Raw genomic sequence first — 15,267 nt, 5'->3', positions numbered from 1 at the left:
ATAGAAATACCATATAAAGTCATAATTTGATCATGACATACATACAAAAGAAAAAATAAAAATAAAAAGCTGTTATAAAAAAGATAATATATAATTTAAAAAATATTTTTCATAATTATATCATTAAAATAATTACTTTCTATAACTATGAAATGTAGCAATTACTTTTTATAATTAATAAACATATTTAAATTGATCAAAACTATATTTAAATATAAAAAAGTTAAAAAATTATATATGACATCATCATTTTGATCTAATAGTTATAATTAAAAAATAAACTTCATTCAGGTCCAAATTTTTTCATTTTAAAATTAAAAGGTTTTTCATATATATATATTATATATATATACTAGATTATTACCCGCGTAATACGCGATAAACAATATAATTTAATGACATGTTAAATTTTTATAGTAACATAGGTTGACAATTATCATAAATCAACATTTACATTATTTATAAAATTTTGAAGTTTATAATTAGTCAACTAATAATTACTTTCTAAACGATAAATTTAACCTCAACGACATTGTCTCTTAATATAGTAATTAATAATAACAAAAGATGAAAATATACTATTAAAATCAACGGTGAGGATTTAAATTGATTTTTAAATTTTCACCCTTAATTTTAATCCAAATGTTAAGAACGAAGTTGTTTCAATTTGAGAGAATCTTAATCCGATATAAATACTAATTGTTATAGATATTTTATTTTTCCTTTTGACCAATTTTCTAAGTTAAACTTTTATATATGGTGTACAAAATCTGACTTCTTACTATTTTAGCTTCAAATTTGCATATTATCATAGATGAGTCCAATTCTTCAAGTTTTTATTTAAACATCCGAGAGTAATCAAGGAAGTTTTTTTTTTTTTAGATATAGTAATGCATGAAGTTTAAAAAGGGATTGAGAAATTAAATGTAAAAAGATGAAAGGTGAAAAGAGAATTGGTGATAGTTTTCTTTAATATATAAATCTTAAATAAATGATAAAAATAATATTTAGTTTAAATAAAGTAAAATAATATTAGTGGTAAAACGGTTTTTGTAACTGCTTGACCACTGTACGTTTACCACTATAGGGACTATTAAAGAAAAAACTTCCGATGATGGATGATTCACGATAAAATGAACAAACCATAGGGACAGTTTTTGTAATTTACTCTTATTAAATTAATACTTAAAGTTTTCGTGGAGTTATATTTTTAAATTATAATTATAATAACAACAAAAGTCAAAATTGAAAGCAAAAGTCAATTTGAAGAAATCAAGATTTATGATTGATTTATAAGTCATTAGAACCACTATCTTTTAGTATATAAAACGATAACATGGGATTTTTTATTAGTCGAATATAAATAGTAACATATAGGTTTTAAAAAAAATCATAGGTTCAATTCTAATCAAGAGAAGTTTTTCCTACGTTTAAGGGTTTCGTCATAAAATGTGTTTCTATTTGAATATTTTTTATACTTTTTATGTGTTCTCTCATATATTACGCAGCTAATAATATAGTTTTTGGATATTTGAAATTTTCAAAAATCACTTTCTGAACCAAAATCTGAAAACTCGGATATCCGATGCGGATAATATCGGATCGGATTTTTACTGATTTATATACGGATAGTTTTGAACACCCCTACTTAAAATACATGCAATACTATTTTACATTTATTAACTACATTACTCACCGTCACCACCATATCTCCCCACTAACATCATTATCACCGAATTGTGCGGGTACCCGTTATTCTTTTTAATAAATCGATTAATCAAATCAAATAAATGATAAAATCCAATTGAATACGTCTTTGAGGTCCGCCATTCTAAAGTAACAGCCACAGCATATTCTCTCTCTACCTTTCTCTCTCTCTCAACCTACAGCTCAAGAACACTCGAATCCCTCCACCTTTCTTTCTTTCTGTCTCTCTCTCTCTCTCATTTTCATTTTCATACAATTTACTCAAACTAAAAATATAAATATCTTTCAACACAAACACTACACAATAACATTCAACAAATATTTATTATTATTATTATATATACACACATATATACATATAATAATAACAATAATAATAATATTTGTCTGAAAGTTGAACCCAAAAAATAAGTGATAGTAAACAAGCAAACAACACTATATTTCTATCACTGTTGAATTCGTTAAATATATATTCTGGTCAGTTTATTTCTTTTATTTATTAATATTTACAGCATATTCTGTTAGCAAATTTTTAACTGTTATATTGTTTCACACTCAATTTGGCTGTAGTTGAATCACACACACACATATATATATTTATATATATATGTAGACCTTTTTATTCATTTAGTAGTATAAAGTAAATATATAAATGTAGAATATCATTTTGAGGTCTTCCTATACTCTCTGGTATGATTGTTTACATCTCGCTTCTTCAACCCTCGCCTTTGACCGGATTGGGTATAGTTGTTGTATAATATTAATAATTAACTTGAATTGTTTCCTTGTTTGTACAGGATTTGTTAATTATTCTGTTTCGGATATATTATGTTCTTCTGGCCTGACAGCCGTATAAGTTGCTGTGTAATTAAAATGACTAAATGAGTGTCATGTCAATGGTATACTAGCTATAAGAGGTCATAAACATAGAGTAAGAATGAACTATAGTTTTTGGTACATACACTAGAGCGTATCGATATTGGATGTGTTTTATTTTATTTTTATATAAAAAAGCTTTTTTTTTTTTTTTTATTTGAGTGAGAACTGAGAAGTACCTTCTGTTTTGTTTTTGTCGAATGCTCCCTGCTTTTATTTAGTTTGTATATGTTTACTTATCGAGATGGTTTAAATATCTTGATTTACAAAAATGACAAACTTCTGCAGAGACAAATGTATCTCTGGCGATTGTACGTGTTTGAAAACACTCGATACTATAAGCTCTGATGTCAAGGATTCCGCAATGGCATGTATTGGTACACAGAAAGGAATAAGAGTGATACACATACACACGATGTCGTTTGTTATTTCAGTTTCTAAGAAAAATTATTCACTTGATTGACGGTTTGTTCTTCAAAAAGATGGTACCTCAAGGGCCACCAACTCCACTAGGTGGCACACACTCTATTCCATCTTCGTTGTTGCGGTCAAATTCAGGTTTGATAGGCAGTCAAGGGGGAGGTTCCATGTCTTCTCAGTCTGGCTTTGCATCCCTTGTTTCCCCACGTACTCAGTTTAATACGACAAACATGATTGGGAATGTGCCAAATGTTGCTAACCTTATACATCAATCTTATGGTAATGGTGGGCAAAGTTCAGGGATTTCGGGCCAAAGGGATGTAAATGATGCTGGAGGCGAGTCTGATCCCTTGTCTCTCATAAGAAAGGGAATGGGTTGTAACGTCCCTTCATCATCATTTAATTCATCAAATATGGTGAACCCAAATGTGTCGGGTCACATATCTGCACAGCAATTCTCATCAGGAAACCAAATGTTGTCGGACCAGCAATCAGCCCAACAGCTTGAATCTCAAAACTTTCAGCAATCCCTTCAAAATAACCATCAGCAGCAGCAGCAGCAACAACAACAATATCAAAATATCCGAGGTGGATTGGGTGGTGTTGGGCAAGTTAAGGTGGAACCACAGACGACAAACTATCAGCAAGCTTTGATGAATCTTGGCCCAGTGAAAATGGAGCCACAACATTCTCAGTCCTTGAGTAATTTGCCGCCTGTAAAACTGGAGCCCCAACACTCTGATCAGTCGCTATTTTTGCAACAACAGCAGCAGCAACAGCAGCAATTTCTTAACGTGTCCAGGCAATCCCCTCAGGCAGCAGCTGCCGCACAAATTAACCTTTTACAGCAACAGAGATTATTACAGATACATCAGCAGCAGCAGTTATTGAAAAACATTCCTCAACAAAGGCCTGCGATGCATCCACAGTTTCAACAGCAAAATATGGCATTACGATCTCCAGCAAAACCTGTGTATGAACCAGGAATGTGTGCAAGACGGCTAACGCATTATATGTATCAGCAACAACATAGGCCTGAAGTAAGACTTTTACAATCTATCTTTTTAGAAAGAGATAATCATGGTTGTTGAAAGTTGTAGTATTTTATTTTCTCGAGCAGGACAATAACATTGAGTTCTGGAGAAAATTTGTGGCCGAATACTTTGCTCCTAATGCCAAGAAGAAATGGTGCGTTTCCTTGTATGGAAGTGGACGCCATACTACAGGAGTTTTCCCTCAGGTCAGTTCTTACTTGTAGTGTCAATTTCAAGTGGTATATGGGTAGCCAATAATCAGTCATCATAATTACTAAAATTAATTTAAAAATTGAATTTCTTATTTGGCTATTGGTTTCACATATCAACTAGTGCTGAACTTTCATCAAATATTAGTTCTGAAGATTGATTTGATGCTAAATAGCAATAATAATGAATGCAATTTTTGTGTGCACTTATACAGGACGTATGGCATTGTGAAATATGCAATAAGAAGCCAGGCCGTGGATTTGGTAAGTCTGCTGCTATTTGCTTGTAAATTAATTACTTTTTATGTTATCAAGTATTCTTATTATCACTTGTATTCCCGTACAAAAGCAAAATATATTCTCTTTTCTAGACTACGGAATCGTAGAAGTTCATCTATCTGATTTAACAGTTGATTATAAAAGCATTATAGAGCTATTTCTTCATCCCCAGGCATAGATTCCTATTTGCAACTTATATTTACAGATGTGAAATGTTGGTACCAGTAACTAGTTATAATCATATGTATTAGGTACCTACCTTTGTCCTTGATTAATTCACGGAGGCAAAAGGGTCTCGTCTAGCCTGTTTTGATGCATCAAACCTGAAACCCTCATTTGTAGAAATTAAACATGTTGGCTGAGTTGGTATATGCCTAACATTTTGATCTGCTTTGTGAAGAAAACACAAACTAAATGAAGAAATATAGAGAATGAGAACCATCCATCATCATATGAGTAAATCTTACAGGAGTCAACCCTACACAACCTAATCCTTTCTGATTTAGTATTAAAACCAACCTATTTCAGTTGAAAGCCTGTTTTAAGCCATTACCCAACTCACTGGACCCTACCATTTTGCCACCTACTTCTAACTGTCAACCCCGTTCAGATATTTTGATTTGTTTGCAGTATCTAACTTATGTTACTGTACTTTTAGAGGCCAATGCTGAAGTTCTGCCCAGGCTTTTCAAAATTAAATATGAAAGTGGTACTCTGGAGGAGCTCTTATACGTTGATATGCCCCGAGAGTATCAAAATTCATCTGGGCAAATAGTTTTAGACTATGCAAAAGCCATACAGGAGAGTGTTTTTGAGCAACTGCGTGTTGTTCGTGATGGCCAACTAAGGATAGTTTTTACTCCAGATTTAAAGGTTAGACTCTGATTTTTGTTGTGAACTGATAGAATCTGCTTAACTGTATACTTATGGACCCTTTTCTATACCATGCAGATATGCTCGTGGGAATTCTGTGCTCGTCATCACGAGGAGCTTATTCCTAGAAGATTGCTAATACCACAGGTTATATCTAGATTTCAGTTGATAAAACAATTATAGCATTTCTCTGTATAATGTCTGAATCTAAGAAAAACCAGTATTCTATTTGAACAGTTATCAAAATAAATGGTCTGTTATGGCACAATTATTAGCGTATGTATAACAAATTTAGGTTTTAAGTACTCAGTTCCACATGATAAGTTTTATCTGTCAACTTTTCTGTGGTGGAATATTCAGTATATCACTTTAGTCTTGTCAACAGCATTCTTTTCATGAAGTTTTCAGTTTGTTATCGGAGACCAAAGTCTTTCACATGTGACAAATCTTCTAAATTTCAATGTATTCATACTGACACTCTTACTTTTCTTTGCAGATTAGCCAGCTTGGTAATGCAGCTCAGAAGTACCAGGCTTCTACTAATAATGCTTCATCAAATCAATATGTACCAGACTTGCAGAGCAATTGCAATATGTAGGTCCCAGTCTCATTGTCTTTCCCTTTGAATGACATGCATGCATAATTATATTTTGACTGTCAAATGTCTCGAGGTTCTTCTATATTTAGGGTCTTAGATTGTCTAATCTCTTCTGGTTGTCAGTAGTATGAACACATCAGGTACTTATTTCATAGAAGTTGATATTATGGTCATTTTCCTCACTTCACAGAAGTCAATATTATGTCGTTATCCTCTTCTGTGCATAACTTACCTTTATTGGGACAATTTTTCACTTATCCTTGATGTTTTCTCTTTCTTAAATCTCACTTAATTGCTAGTTTGTCATTGATGCTATTATGCTAATGAAATTGAGACGACTGTATCAACAAATGCACAAACAAATAAGTCAAGGAACATAAATGTTATAAAAAGTGACTTTGTATTGGGTGTTAACAATGACTATACATAAGGAGCAGAAATTGATGATGATGGCCTCTCCATTGGCAAATAGTTTACCAGATTGTTGTCCTCACTTGATGAATTTTTGCTAAAAAAGGTCAGGGTTTGTGCTGGACGATGACTTATAAAAAGGACAATTTGATACTAACAAACCACATGAGAAGTTGATATATTACCAACCTCGCATGGATCTGTTAAGTTGATTACAAGAATCACATTGTCAAAACTGTATGAAAGTTTTAAAAGTTTGAGCTTTTACATTACAGGTTTGTTGCTTCTGCTCGTCAGTTGGCAAAAGCATTGGAAGTTCCATTGGTTAATGATTTGGGATATACAAAAAGATATGTTCGGTGCCTTCAGGTAATTCTGCTTTTTAAATGGTTACGTTATCATTTTTATTTTAAGAATGTGCCGCCCAAGCAGCAGAATGACTCATTTGGTTAAACCATGGAAATTAAAAGAGCCTATAAATAGTGGGAGATGGATAGGAATGACCTAATCAACACTATGTAGGTAACGAGTAGAGATGGAAGAATTACTTTATGTTTTGCAAACGAGTGAGATAGAAAGTGAGAGAAGTCAATTTGAAACAAAAGATATATGTGATGATATTGGTGCACTACTAGGTTCAGATGCTCAAAAAAGTCGAGTATTTGATTTTCTACAATCCATATCTGCTAAGTGGTTGCTTTTTAACATTGTATCTTTTTGGCGGACTCTGCAGATATCAGAAGTGGTTAATAGTATGAAAGATCTTATAGATTACAGCCGAGAAAGGAGCATTGGACCTATGGGTAAGATTGTAATGTCATTAGATTTAGTCCGTATACTATGTTAGAAAATGTAATGTACACTTGGGGCATGTCCGTATATGTAATTCGTATTTTATTATCTTATATGGCATTTGTTTTCTTCTAAGTTAATATATTCATATTACGTGTATAACTGAAAGCAATTCTTTGACATTGAAGAAAGTTAATATATTCATACTAAGCTTAGAACTGAAAGCAATTTTTGACATTTAAATTTAAAGTAGGGCATTATTAAGAGAATAATGTGGTTTTTGAATCTTCACCAGTTCACCATATTACTTGTTGATCTACTTCTGTCATGTATATCTAACGTCTAGTTTTAAGCTCCTATTAAGTATGTTCACTGACAGGTATTTGGTTATTTTTCAAGATAAAGTTATTGAGGGATGTTTAAGTTCCTAGAATATATGTTACTTGTTAACTTGTGCTGATACTAAATATCGCTGATATAAAATATCTTATTGTGTTCATTTCCTGTTCATAGAGAGCTTAGCGAAGTTTCCCCGAAGGACATCTACAACATCTGGGTTGCATAGTCAATCACAACCATCTAATCTTCAACAACAATCACCGCAGCCACAGCAACAACAACAACAGCAGCAACAACAGGAACAACAACAAAACTCCAATGGCGTGTCTACTGTAAATAACTCTAACCCACTACCTGTAACTTCCTCCAATGGTACGATTGCTGGCCTACTACACCAAAGTTCCATGAACTCAAGACACCAACAAAGTTCTATAAATATCCCGCAAACATTACAAAATGGTCCCTTAGCAAATATGCATTCTGTTAACTCCCCAAATATTTCCACTCAATCTGGTGATGCGGATCCCCAAAGCTCCGTTCAGAAAATACTACATGAGATGATGTCTTCTTCCCAACTTGGAGGAAGTGGCGGTGACATGAAAAATGTTGGTAATTCGGGTTATTTGCGGAATGGGCAATCTGGGATGATCAGTGGAATTCAAGCAGCAATGAGTCATAATTCTTTGAGCATGAACGGAAGGGTGGCTATGAATCATCATCATCAACAGCAGCAGCAGGATCTTGGAAATCAGTTGCTTAATGGGGTAGGTGCTGCAAATGGATTTAATAATCTCCCATTTGATTGGAAAACTTCCCCGTAGAATAGAATTAACTCTGTTATTATTTTATGATGGCGGTGTTGTTGAGTGTTGGCTGTAACGGGTTCAAAGGGAAGCTGGTTATGCAGTGGGAGTAAGGCTGGAATCTTGCTTGGGCATAATATATGAATATCATAGATACAAATGATGGGAACTATTTAATGATGCTTGTGTTGAGTTTCCCACTTGGAGAAAAAGGAGGAAAATGAACGTATAGAATAGAGTGGTGTTTTCTTCCTCGACCTCTTGATTTTGTTTTCAATGTTGTCTATATTGCTTGTTTTTTTTAAAGTAGGTCTATATGCCTAATCAATGTGCTGGTCTTTCTCTTTCTCATGTACAAGTATGTCATTTGGAATGTTGTAGAATGTAGTGATTATCACTTAAATTAGCATATTGATTTGTGTTCATGAGCTGGGCAATACAGGCAGCTCAAGCAATGGGGTTAAAAGATCCCTTTGTTGGTTAAAATGGAATATTTTAGAGAACTTTTGAATACATTTTTTAGAATCTTTGATTTGTTTGACCCATGTCTTAGTGTACATGGTTTTTTTCTTTTTTCGTTTCAGATTACAATTTTAAAATCAATCAGCATGTATATAATACTTTGAATTTGTCAACAATAAATGTCATTGTATGCCAGGAACTTGATTGATGACAGGATTCGATTATGCTTTAAGTAGTGATATTTTATAGACGAGTTTTAAGGCAACTAGGCAAGCTAAGCATAACATAGGCCATATATGTTTTTTCTCTACTGGTAGTGTTTTGTCGGAAAACAATGATATCCAATCCCGCAAAAGTTTGGATGAGATAGCATCCTGAGGGTAGAGAGTGACGCCAAAAGTTTGTTGGAAACATTTAGGAAATTACTATAAGCTAAATTTTGTATAAAGTTGTAACCAACATAACTAACACAAATGTAGGCTGCACGAGGTAGTAAATTACACATGTAGAACATATTAGTGTGAAACATGATAAATATATAATTTGTCTAACCATTTGGATACGCAAACACATAAATGTAAGATAGACTTTAACATCACCATATTTACATGGTATGATAAGCCTTTCCCGTTGTCACTATTTAACAGAAAATAATTAGTCAAATGTTTCACATATACATGAAAGATTTGCAACTGTATCATTATTAGTCAATGTCTCATGTTCCCTAGACTGCAGTGAAACAAAAGAATGGAGCACAATTTCAAATTCATGGTTGCAAGTATGAACAACTTGGAGGTGGCCGTTTCAACCCACTGCCTATGAAGTGGGTTGATCCAAGTTATGTTTTATCTCTCAAGAGTAAAAAATATATAAAAATAACTCGAATAAAAAGGTGTCAAATGGATTGAGAGTTATCGATGCATTAAACTTTAAACACCCTATATCATTTTATCAAAAAATATTTATTATTAGAATAAATAAATGATTTTAGTCCGAATCAGATTAGTAGATTTATAAATTTTTTTGAAACTATTTTGGATAAGAACCTGTTTTGAAGAGCTTTGTCTTGACCCGTTACCCAACCCGCCAACCTTCTTATTTGGCCACCACTATATTGAGCATTCTAGTACTGCCCCATAATTATGTGTAAAAGGAAACCTTTAGCACCTTCATTACATGTACAACATGCCCATTTTGCCACCACTCACACATTTCCCTCCGGATGCCACTTTATGCTGCATCCAACACTATTAACAGAGAGAAATTAGTAGAACTCGTGAACATAGGTTACGAATCTCATTTTACAGAAGGGGATGTATTAGAAGTTGTAGACCATGAAGACAACTAATATAGGTACCTGGGTTTCTGATTTGGTGGTAATGGTTGGCCACTAAGAACACAGTCTATTGCCAGGCTCAAGTCCCTAACATACATATTTAAAAATTTCAAAATTAATAAATAACTAATTTCATTTGATAGAAATAAGATACACTCTCAAGTATCATTCTGGAAGACGTAAAGCAGCATATAACCAACCTTCCTGTGACACGGACATTATTACTTGGCCTAGAATCATCAAACTGACCATGATATACTAGTTCAAAGGGTCGGCGTCCATCCTGTAATGAGATTACAAGTCCAGATTGTCACCAAGATTCAAGAAATTGAGCAGTCAAGGTGGCAATACAAATCATTTGCTTATGAATGGATCGATTCGGCTTATTTTCAATCTCCATTGAGTCAAACAAAAAATAAAAAGTTATCAATTAGAAAAGAACCAGGTTAAACGGGTCAAATGGATTGAAAGTCATCCAAAATTTTCAAATTCATTCAATTTTACACTGTAACTTTCTGAAACAGTATAGCCTTTGTAATAACTTTCTATAGGAATTGATTTATTGCAAGCAAGTTGTTTTGGGTCAACCCAATCAAACCCGTTTCAATCCATACAAAAAGAAAATACCTGTTACTCACCCATTTTCCCAGCTCTACTAATAATTATCAGATCGGACAACAAATTCAACATACCAATCGATGTGAGTGTCACACACCTTTTTAAAAAGAAAGAATTCGGGTGTGCAAACAGCTCCATAATCTTTAGCAACATTTTGTGTCTGCAAATAATATATCATCATCAACAATCTAATCATCAATCTACAAACTTTTTATAAGTCGCTATTTAGTTTAAAGCCACAATATAGCCAAGATATTAGGTGTTCTATAGTATTTATCTAACATTATTTAGTTCATTCACGGTGATGTTACATAGGATTTTACAAAGACTATAGATTTTTGAGCTGTATGTACTTATCTCAAACATGAACTGTGGATATAAGATAAAATTAATGAGACAGCTGGACATAAACAAAAGGAAGGAAATTGGGGCATGATCAGAAATACATTAGAAGTTTACATGATCATAAAGGTATGGGAAAGGATAATTAAACAGTCTTGCGTCTTCTGCCATGAATTCAGGTCCATCCTGCAAGAATTATAGAAAACTTTGAAAATAGGAAAGCAAATATCATTCACATAGTTTTTGAAAATTATTATGTTATTGGAACCTGTGGGTGAGTAATTATTGAGTTTGATGAAATTGCTACTACTCCAAGCCCTTTCTGTAGGAGAGAACAAAGATAGTGACTGATCAATACAGGTAATAAAATATAAAACGAAAATGTACCAGTAAGCAGCCTACCTTCATATATAAGTTTGCAAGCTGCACAATGTCTTTTTTCAAGTGCTTAACGAATGGGCAGTGATTGCAAATGAACATAACCTGCCAAAGATATAATTTAGTAATAGCGCATCCTTTAAACACCAACAAAGCAAAGCTACAAAGAGATATATAAATCATTATAACTGTGTATCCAAGGGACATTAGGTCTTGAACTATGAATGTCAGTATACTATCTATATTGGCATTTTACCTTTTTAAACTGTCATATTTGACAACCCCATATGTATCCAACCTAGGTAATGTGTTTGTTACATATCAATCTGGTTCGAAGGAACGAGATTGCATCAATTTCCCTGAGTCTTATAACTAAAGTAAAACAAATATAGCCAGAGCCTCAACACAACTTTCAACACATTGATTCTAATATTTCATGAAATCGTTGTGCCATGCACCATAAAGTTATGCTTTAATACTTACTTTGTATCTTCATGTAAAGATTTGATCAGCATCTTCTACTATGTTTTCTCTATAGAAAATTAACCTATAACTAAATGACGAGAATATAACAGAATTACCAGCAATGCAGGATAGGATTCAAAGTCCTCCAGTTTCCACATATTCCCTGTGAGTGGCTCCTCCAACTGTACAAGTTTACGACCATATTACTCACAACACAAAAATGTTGACATGTTTATAAAGTTCGCAAATGCCATATAACAGTAAGGGTTAATGACTTAATGCACTATGCACTATGGAGTAATCTTACTTTCCGAAAATGAATCTAAGTAAATGTACTTTTTTTTTCCGTTTAATTATATCATTGTCAATAGTTCCCACCTTCTTGAGTTAACCGGTAACAAGGTGATGATATAGCCATTGGCAATGACTTAGATGGATTTTTTATTTTTTCTATAAGTACTTAGGTGCATAACACACCAAAAAAGAGCACAATGGCTTGGATAGATTTTTCTGTTTAGTGTATTAGAGAGAGTGTCTGATAGTAAGTATAGGAAGGATGATGTTTCAACTTTATACACTTTAATATAACTGATTCTACTCGATGCAGTCTATGCACTTATCGCGTATGGATCGAAGAAGAGTAAAGAGTGAAGGTAAATACATCAAAAAGTAACACGCAGATACTACATTAATCACCCGGAGGCCAGGACTCCCTATAGTTCTTATATGAACCAATACTTGACTTACATATAACTACAAAAGTTAAGTATCGTAGTTACCCAAATGGGCAAATTCCGAAACTTATATGTTCCGACATCCACATTTCTAGTTTGGTTTGTCCCAGATTAAACATTTACTTTCCAAAGTAACACAATGATTTTACCATTATAGCTCGATTATTTTTTTACGAACTTAGATTTATAAACTTCTATTCAAAGAGCAAAAATAAATATGTCAACTAGCTATGTAAAAATTATAATAAAATAATAAATTAAATGAAGTGTGCCCAATGCCAATAACGTCTTCCACGGTGTGCGAGAGAGGTGAGAAAGCATTTTGCCCAAACCCGAAATTAGAGAGGCCCGTCTAAAAGGACCTCTTGGGACAGCATTGAGACTACCCGAAAGTAGAAAGATGTTTCCAAAGGGACATCCATCCAAATTGCAGGGGGTGAGACCTCTGTTTCCAAAGGCAAAGGGTTTTTCCATCCGATCCAACTCTGCTTGTTTAACTACGTAATAATTATGATTTCCGAAAACCATGTGTTTTTCAAAGTGGGCATTGAAGATGGGGTACTATAAATACTAAAAATGATAAAGGAATACCTCAAAATCAGGAGCCCGAGAACCAAGAGAAATGCCTTTAGATTCAACTCTAGCGGCCCGAACAACAAGTTTTCTTGTTCGGGCCACATTTTTGGGTCGCCGGAGACCACAAGTTAGCTCCGGCGAGGGAGATAAAAATGAGCAGAAATTGTTAGAGGGTATTGTGGCAGTGAAACGGGAGAGTGATGAGGAAGGTAGAAGAAGTAAAGCATTTTGTATGGTAGCAGCAGCCATTGTTTGTTTGATTACTTTTGTTGGAAAGTTTTCTGTTATCTGTTGGTTTGAATACGAGGGTAGTTTTGTCAGTTTGTTTAACTGCCAGTTATTTGTTGGTTTCATTTGGCCCTCAAACATACTATATCAAACTATATGAGCATACAAGGTTCCCTCAAGCTAGTCATGGTACTCTAATCTTGGCCCTTAGATAAAAATCAAAGGTTAAAATTCAAAGATAATAATGAACATACAATATACATATATTATATGGGATAGGATACAGTTACTTTATAAAAATTGAAATAAAGAAAACATATAAAAATTGAAATAAAGAAAACATTCTTTTAAGTATTGATGGAGTATTATACAGGTCATTAGTCGTGATAACAAATAAATTAAAAATAAAATAAAACTCATCGGTGAAGTTGATCAATCAAACAGGGTTATATCTGTCATACTAATTTTCACTTGTTCACCCAAAAACAAAAATCACAACATTAAAATAACAAAAGTATACGGAAAATAAAAAACTAGGCCGAACCGTGTTATTCAAAACCGAAAACCAAAAAACTGATTTATTGGTATGCGGATCTCAACACATGGACGATACTCAGAATAAATACGTGTTACATACTAAATAACCACCGTAATTTTGTCATAAGTGTGTAAGATCTTTTACAGAGAAAAACATATGATTAAATAATTTAAGTAAAGTGAGAATTTAATACATGAGTAGTAACCCTTTAGTTTTTTTCCAACAATAAATACTGACCATTTAAACTTAAAAATATCTAAACAAACTTCTTAGTTCTGAATTGTTAGTTTATAATAATCATTTAACTTACAAAAAAGAGTAGTCATACTATGCATGTCAACGTCTATTAACCCAAGCTCCACTTGATATCAAATTGGATGAACTATACTTATCTTCTTTTTTTTTTTATAAAAAAAAAAAAAAAAGCCTAGTGATTAAAGACAATTTTTAAAACTTATTTATACCGCAAATCGGTGTGTCTATGTTTTTACTTCTAATTATGGATCAAAGTAACTTATGGTCAATACGACAATACTATGTGGAACAATGGTGAATGGAGTCTAGGCCGAGGTGGCGAGGTATACTACTGTAGAAGAACCACGACAACCAGAAAGTTAATTTGAGTTAGGTTAGTTTGATACATACGCAGCCAACAAGAATACAGGAAGCCCTAGTGAATACTCTTTTTTTAACTATTAGTTTCGTATGCTGTTTTGTTAGTTAGCTTTTTAACTTTGCTAGTTAAAAAGTATCAGTTGTAATTTCCTATTTTTACGCTTCTCGTGGACCTTGTAAGTTGTAACCCCTGGATTTATATGTACCTTATTAGGGCTAAAACTTATCTACTCCTATTCTAATTTTAGCACATTTAGAAGGTGAACTTTGGTTCTGATTATAATTGACGTGGTGTAGCTTTATCGTTAATTAGTATCAATGTTGCTCTTCGAATCTTGAGCGGTGTGATTGTATCTCAAAGGTTCGTCGTTTATATTATTTTTGTTAAATTTTCGAGTAATTTTGGTTCGATTATTGAGTTGGAATATATATCACATATCTTACTTGTTATGTAGTCAAAATGTCGAATCTATTGCCCATTTGTACTCGAGTTACTCATTCTTTACTAAAATGACGCAACAAATAAATCGTTGGATTGGTATTGATCAGCCTATTACTAGGCTTTAATATTTTTAGGCTATCTCCAATGCTAAGGACGTCCTTAGGCGTTCTTGAGCCGCCACATCATATCATT

The 15,267-nt window shown here is 33.2% G+C and overlaps 2 protein-coding genes across 3 annotated transcripts; one reads left to right on the top strand and one right to left on the bottom strand.

Annotated features, from left to right (window-relative positions):
• Nucleotides 1-2,003: 2,003 nt before the first annotated feature.
• On the top strand, nucleotides 2,004-8,868 carry LOC122586894 (transcriptional corepressor SEUSS). The gene is made up of 10 exons (XM_043758914.1): nucleotides 2,004-2,184; nucleotides 2,872-4,043; nucleotides 4,124-4,243; nucleotides 4,462-4,510; nucleotides 5,184-5,398; nucleotides 5,477-5,545; nucleotides 5,895-5,992; nucleotides 6,683-6,776; nucleotides 7,141-7,210; nucleotides 7,713-8,868. Exons 2-10 carry the CDS (start codon nucleotides 3,066-3,068, stop codon nucleotides 8,357-8,359), a joined length of 2,340 nt encoding a protein of 779 aa, XP_043614849.1. The 5' UTR covers nucleotides 2,004-2,184; nucleotides 2,872-3,065; the 3' UTR covers nucleotides 8,360-8,868.
• Nucleotides 8,869-9,318: 450 nt separating this feature from the next.
• On the bottom strand, nucleotides 9,319-13,596 carry LOC122588811. 2 transcript variants are annotated; one of them, XM_043761019.1, is made up of 10 exons: nucleotides 13,268-13,596; nucleotides 12,059-12,124; nucleotides 11,502-11,582; nucleotides 11,368-11,421; nucleotides 11,217-11,285; nucleotides 10,855-10,917; nucleotides 10,340-10,422; nucleotides 10,161-10,226; nucleotides 9,962-10,050; nucleotides 9,319-9,532 (listed from the first exon to the last, which is right to left on the bottom strand). In XM_043761019.1, the coding sequence occupies exons 1-9, from the start codon at nucleotides 13,499-13,501 to the stop codon at nucleotides 10,008-10,010; spliced, it is 759 nt and encodes a 252-aa protein (XP_043616954.1). In that variant the 5' UTR covers nucleotides 13,502-13,596; the 3' UTR covers nucleotides 9,319-9,532; nucleotides 9,962-10,007. The 2 variants fall into 2 exon arrangements, with proteins under 2 accessions (XP_043616954.1, XP_043616952.1); XM_043761017.1 differs by having other exon boundaries at nucleotides 9,971-10,050; nucleotides 13,268-13,595.
• Nucleotides 13,597-15,267: the final 1,671 nt, after the last annotated feature.

Source organism: Erigeron canadensis, chromosome 2 (assembly GCF_010389155.1).
Source record: "Erigeron canadensis isolate Cc75 chromosome 2, C_canadensis_v1, whole genome shotgun sequence".
In the NCBI taxonomy this organism is placed as follows: Eukaryota; Viridiplantae; Streptophyta; class Magnoliopsida; order Asterales; family Asteraceae; genus Erigeron; species Erigeron canadensis.
Note: the sequence above shows the minus strand (reverse complement) of the source record. Positions and strands in the feature narration are given on the sequence as shown.